Source organism: Psammomys obesus, unplaced genomic scaffold (assembly GCF_907164565.1).
Source record: "Psammomys obesus unplaced genomic scaffold, mPsaObe1.curated_primary_1811, whole genome shotgun sequence".
NCBI classification, from domain to species: Eukaryota; Metazoa; Chordata; class Mammalia; order Rodentia; family Muridae; genus Psammomys; species Psammomys obesus.
The window spans coordinates 152,304-159,277 of NW_026596149.1; the positions used below are offsets into that span (position 1 = coordinate 152,304).

The 6,974-nt window shown below is 44.2% G+C and overlaps 1 protein-coding gene across 1 annotated transcript in view; it reads right to left on the reverse strand.

Moving 5' to 3' along the window:
- Positions 1–6,974, reverse strand: part of Gpr158 (G protein-coupled receptor 158) — a 528,628-nt gene that overhangs the window by 29,112 nt on the left and 492,542 nt on the right. Inside the window, exon 7 of the mRNA XM_055593813.1 lies at positions 1,643–1,881. Within this exon, the coding sequence (XP_055449788.1) occupies positions 1,643–1,881 (239 nt within the window). The remainder of the gene's footprint in view (positions 1–1,642; positions 1,882–6,974) is intronic.

Sequence of the window (6,974 nt, forward strand, 5' to 3'; positions counted from 1 at the left end):
GAGATCTGGAGAATAATTCAGATACCTATCAGGCCCAGATCCAGAGCTTTGAGTTGGCCTACCCCAACATCTACCTCATCGATGAACTGCTAGAGAGCATGAAGGGGCCAGTCCGTCCTACAGATCCAAAATTACAGGAGCTCATGACACAGGACAACAAAATATCTGAGAGGGGTCCCAGTGAGGTTCCAGTATTGATAGAGTAGCAGAAGCCAGAGGCCTCGAACCAGACCAATGAGTCACTGCAATGAGTATTTGCAAGCAAAAAATGTGGACAAAAGAGTTTGCTGTGGGGCACACTGTGTTACACTACAGCTTCCACAATGATATTTTTTTTTTCTCTGTTGGAGGAGGTTGTAATGGTGAAGAGCAGGTATGAGCGGGGGAAGATGACTGGAATTGGGGTGCATAGTGTGAAACTCACAAAGAACTAATAAAGCCTTTTTTTGTAAATAGGAGAAAATAACTTTCTCTGCTGTGCTTACCTTTTAAAGTATCAAATAAAATGTTAAAGGCTCCTGCTGAGTAAAAATTTAATATTTTTACAATGTCTTCCTCCTCATATCCACACTCAAGCCTTTCTCAAAATTGTTTTCTATTTTTGCTATTTGCTTTTCTTCTGGAAGTTAAATTGCTCAAAATATAGTCTCACTACAGCCATGTCCACACCCACATGGCTTCAGCTTCATCATTACATTATATCAGGGCTATAAATGTCCTGAAACACTTCGCCTAGGAGAACACTGTTTATTGGAACTGTGGACATATCTTATTACCTTCTGGAAGAAAAAAACAAAAACTGAAAAAAAAAAACAAAAAACAAACAAACAACCAAATACAAATTTTCAACAAGATGTAGGCAAGGAGAGAAAATACTAAAATTAAACTTGTGCTTTTATGTCTTTACTTTGTACATATGCTCTTAAAATATTTGTTTATTTGGCTTCTGAATGTGAACAAGAACAAAATAATAAAGCCTTTTCTCCATTCTTTTGCTTTTTGTATCTTTGGAAATTTAATTTAAAATAGCTGATTGCAAAAATGTTCTAGACATTTCCTTTTTTATTTTTCAAAAATGGGGAAAAGTCAGAAAAGTAACTTGTGGTCTGGGGCTTAGTCATGATTCCAGCCACATCACTTTTATCACCTCCATGTAGCATGGCTTTGTCATTTGATACTGGACTCCCAGAGAACTTTCTTTAAAGTATAGGAAAAATAAATAAATCATAGATTTTAGACAGACTTAACTAAGAATGAAGTCTGATCAATGTCATAAGACCTCTGTACAGAAAAAGCCCAATATTCTTCTTGTTTTCTACTACCCAAGAACATAATCAGGCTGGTGGCTACTCTTAATCAGATAGAGACCAACTGATAATTTCTATGCACATAGATGTTGCCTATCTTCTTAGCATTTCTCCATTCTTTTTATTTACTTTTTTTCCAATAATGAAACAATAAAGTTTTTGTTTGTATTCCACCTGTCATTATTATCATTTTCATAATTTTGCTGTTATCAAAATCATATTTAAAAGTCTTTAAAATTTAAAGATCAGACTTGGCAAAGCTTTTCACTAGACCAATTTTGATGTTATTGAGAAAAGAACAAGGTAATCAAGCAAAGCACATGGTAGCCACATACCAACTGCTGTCATGTAATCCCAGCGGTCAATGAGGCACATATTGAAGGTGAGGTGATCAGATGTTTGCCCTTGGCCAATAAGTGAGATCTCCCTCTCCAAGTTCTGGCACACAGAAGAAGTCCAGCCAACGAGGAACCAAAATACTACCAAGAGTATTACTGCCAGCATTCTCATGACCCGACCACCAGTCATGTATGGAATTCTTTGTGCTGTTCGTGAAAGGAACACCTTCAAAACCCTGGAAATTAAGAAGATCAGATTGTGAAGATAAACCAGTCACAAAAAATCTTTAAAATGTGGCATTTTAAATCTCAGCAAATTTAAGTCCAAATAAAACTCATTTGTACAGTTTTAAGACAAGAAACCTACAAACATTTTTGTTCATATTTTTTTTTTAAATTTCACAAATTTCACTTGTGTTCTAAGTCAAATCTTCCTGAATCCAGTTGTATGTTTCTATAATAGATTACTGACTCTGGTATTTTTCCAGTATCTTATTTCATGCGGCATCTTCTTATGGCTGTTTTATCACACTACCAAAATAATGCAGAATAATGAAAATAATAATTATGAAAGAAATATTTAAAGTCAGAAAAATCATTTTGTTAAGAAAGAGGATTAGAATCAGTGTTTTCTTCCTTAATGATTTTTTTTTTCTGTAAAGATGGCTCAAATAGCTAGGGTATAGTTAGCATTTGATTATTTTTGTATTGTTCAACCTCCAACTGTGGCAAGAAGGTAAAAATATAGTTTTATTGTACAGACCCACCCACCTTTTATTTTAACCTCTAAGATATTCTTGGATTACTTTAAATTCACCACCCTCATCCTGCTAATTCACCACAGACTGTAACTTGAAACTCAATTCCATGTAGAAGAGCTCCAACTCCTTTCCTTCTTTGGGGTTCACCACATTAGCAGTTTATTTCCATTTTTATGCAGATACTTCTAAGCATGATCCAAGCCTTGAGCAGTAACTGGCAGCTGAGATCTCACTGCTGTGTCTCCAGTTGGTTTATCTGCTACTTGCTATGAGCCTGTTGTAAAGTAATGGCCACTGTTATCATATTACAGGATTGAAATAAATATTTGCTTAGTTTTATATGTGTATGGTGGATAATCATAAATATGTTTTACAGAGTCTGTCTTAAATGAACCTAAAAGCTGCTAAAATGTGGTATTATCTTAGAGGAAAGTGAAGAAACTGTAAGACACAGTCACAGTCAGGAAACACAAATCTAAAATACTTTTATACTCAGTTTACTTCCAAAACTTTAAGTTTACTGTCATGTTAAAAACCAATATTGTCAGAGGGGCCAAGATGGCGGCACCAGGAGAACACTGTGTCTGAAAAGCGGGACAACACACTCTGTGCAGCGACCAGGAGACTGAATTCTGGGCCCTAAAACAACAGCGATCGATTGTGTTTCCCAGGTGAGGGGAGGCTCCCACGGCGTGGGAAGCGGTTGGGTCCACTCTCGGCTGCCCAGCCAGAACCCGGAAGAGAACCCGGCAACGCAGGCTTTGGGTCTCCGGGCTGGTGCCGCAAGCCTGCTTGTCACGATCACTTTCCCAGGCTGATTGGTGGGCACAAGGGGGCCTGAGGCTGGGAGTCCCAGTCGCAAAAAAACCCCACGGGGAAGGAAAGTTGCCAGACTGGTCACTGATCACCCAGTCTTTCCCTGGAAGGTCTCTCGACCACGGGTACCTGCTGCCATCACAATTGAGCTCCCACTGCGCACAGATTGCAGCTGCGCGCCCAGCTCAAAATCCCTACTCCCTCTTCGGAGGAGGCAGGAGGCGTCCAGCAGAATCTGCCACAGACCACATTGTCTGTACCCCAACCCGAGATCGGGGCTGAGAAAACCCAATCCTTTCGGGCACTCCCCCAAACGCCGCCATAACCCTGCCCCAGCGGAGCAGAAGGATAAAGAGGCGCACAGCGGCTTCACAGTGCTGGAACTCCAGTGCTGCTAGGGCTGCTCCTAGCAAACAAACTACAGCTCAGGATCTGGGACTGTGGTCATTCTACACATCCTGAGATTATTCTGGGTCCAGAGCAATAAGGTCTAGCAGCAAGTTCTATCACCGGTGCCCCCCCCCTTCCTGGCAGAGAAACGCCGCCGGCTCAGGGCTCAGGATCCGACTGAGAAGCCCCAACCCCTGCTGGCACTCCCCTGAGAGCACCTCCATAAGCTTGCCCTAGCAGAGGAGAAGGTCAGAGGGGAAGGACAGAGAGGCAGCCTGCCAAGGACACATCTCCCTCTCTCCAGCGGCCCCTAGCAGAGAAACCCAAGCTCTGGATCTGAGGACACTCAACCCTACCCGGTACACTCTTGGGATCAGCAAACATAGATTCTACCACTAGGCTGCTTCTGGCAGAGAGATCTGGGCCCGGGATCTGGGATTGAGTACACTCACCTTAACTCTTTCCCGCGCCACCCAGGGACCAGTCAACATAACCCCTCCTGGCAGAGGGAAAGGACAAAGAGGCAGCACACAGGAAAGGTGGACACCGAGTCCTGCGGCCACAGTGTCACAGAGCTGACTGTTAGCCTACCCGTGCACTTCCGCAGCAGGACCAAAACAGAGAGTAGTGAACAAGGGGAACCCCTGTGTATTCCAACTGGTCCTGCAAGAGAGTGAGTGAGCCTTCTAGGGAGAGACTGCCCCAGACCCAGGGCCTCTCCACAGAAGCAACCAGATGAGATCCCTGCCACCCACACTCCTAGTGTGGACATCAGAGGGATTCTTGGGATAGCGACCCCAATATTGAAGCCTCTGCCTTGCGGGTCCACCAGGGTAATCCAGGCAAACAATCCCTGGATCTCAGTCAGAACTGCGTAATAGTGGCTTGCAGGCCACTGCAATAGTCAGAGAATCCGCGCATGCACACTGCCCCCACTAAAAGTGCACGCGAATAGCACCAGCGTCACATTCTTTACTTAGGCAAAACTGAAAACACAGTGCACACTCCCAAAGCAGTGAACCTCTCTCATCTTCCTGAAAAAACAGTCCAGAAAACAGAAAGAGAGGATCATAGCCCAAACTACAATCTCGAGGAACAACCAGTGAGGATTATAAATAACCAGATGGCTAGAGGCAGACGTAAGAACACTCCCAACAAAAATCAGGACATAATGACCTCACCAGCAACCCCACAAAACAATGGACACTTCAATTCACTAGATATACAAGAAAGCGACCTCAAAACTATGTTTCTCCAGCTATTAGAGGCCCATAGAGATGAAATGAACAAAGCCCTCAGAGAAATAACCAAAGAAATCGAGACTAACCAAGAGGAAACAAATCGTGCACTCAGAGAAATGACCACGAAAATTGAGGCAAACAGAGAAGAAATGCACAAAGCTCTCAAAGAAATGTCCACACAAATGAAGGCAAATAAAGAATAAACAAAGCTCTCATAGAAATACAGGCAATTATAGCCAAAGAAGTAGAGGCACAATTAGTGATACATAGAGAGGAAACAGACAAAAAAATAGAAGCTATCATTGAAAAGCAGGAGTCCACATTCAAACAGATGAAGGAAATGGTGCAAGACATGAAAACAGAATTAGAATCAATAAAGAAAACACAAATAGAGAAAAATCAGGAGCTGGAGAACATAGAGAAAAGATCAGGCACTACAAAGGTAAGCATCACCAACAGAATACAAGAGATGGAAGAAAGAATCTCAGGAGCCGAAGATACACTTGCGGAAATTGACACGTCTCTCAAAGAAAAAATGAAATCAGAAAAGTTCCAAACACAAAACATCCAAGAAATCAAGGACACCATGAAAAGACAAAACCTAAGAATAATAGGAGTAGAAGAAAAAGAAGAGACCTCCCTCCTCCGCGGAACAGCGGACTCGCCTTTCTCAGCGCAGACCTAACTGCCTGGGGCCTGCAGCCACTGAGGCGGAGCCCCAAGCCCTTTATAGGCAAAGGCCAGCAGTACTGTGTCTCGGAGCCCCAGATTCGCGCGGTGGCTGCACCATCCTCCCAGGGCGTGAGTCTGCTAGATGCCATACTAGCTCCGCAGGAGCGCCATCACTGACGGTACGGCCCACCCAATCCCACAGTGACAGAGAATACGCTATATACTCACCAAAACCAGACAGAAACGCCATACAAGCTAGGCACACCAGGCGCTGGGCCTCTGAAACTTGGAGAGCACAGTTAAGAGACCCCAGGACTTCCCAGAAAGCATCTGGACTAGCAACCCAGTCTCCAGTTACAGCGGGACTTTCTAACCTGGCGGCAGAGCAGCACTGAGCTGGCGGGGCACATCAGCCCTCCAGTTTAAGACTAACCAGGGCCAAACCAGAGAACAGAAAGCCTGATTACCCCTATTCCTACTGACATGACCACCCTGAAATCTCCAGCTGCAGCAAGACCTCATAACCTGGCAGTGACAGCAGCACGGAACTGGCGGAGCACATCAAAGAAGCAGGGCCAAACCAGAGAGCAGAGAGCCCAGATACCCTGATCTCTGCCAAGTGACCTGCCTGTAAGTGAGTGCACCCTTGAGAATCTGCAGCTCCCCTGATCCTGGGTCCTTCTAAAACAGAAGCCAGGCATCGAACCCCCTCCCACCCATATACCCACTTTGGGAAACAGAGGGGCACTTGGAACACTGAAGTTCCTGCTCTGTGGGTCTAATTGAGGAGTTAAGGCAGTTAATGCCAGAAATTGCACTGCGATCATCACTAGCGCCTGCGACATATACATTGCAGAGCCCCTCCCACACACTCAAGGGTTCAACATTAGCCATCACTCTGTCCCTCGAGACACACGCCCACGCCCACTTACACACACACATACACACACACACACATACACATGCACGCACGCTTGCATTTGCCTCTGTTTGCGCCTGCGTACTTTCCTCCCACAGGTACAGCTAGTCCTCAGCACATGCTAAGAACACAGGACCTCTCTCAACTTCCTGAAGAATTCTCCAGACTCGAGAAAGAGACAGTACCAGTCTGATCGGCAGAATCCAAAAACAAACAGGGAAGGTCTCAGATAAGCCAATGGCCAGGGGTAGGCGAAAGAACACTTCCAACATAAATGAGGACATCATGACTTCACCAGCAAACCCCAAAATCGATGGATACTCCAATTCATCAGAAGCACAGGAAAATGACCTTAAAGCCATGCTTGCTCAACTATTTGAGGCTCATAAGGAGGAAATGAACAAATCTTTCAAAGAGTTGGCCAGTCAATTGGAGGTAAAGAAAGAAGAAATAGACAAAACCCTTAAAGAAACACAGGCAAACATAGCCAAACAAATAGAGGCACAAGTAGAGAAAAAATTAGTGGCATA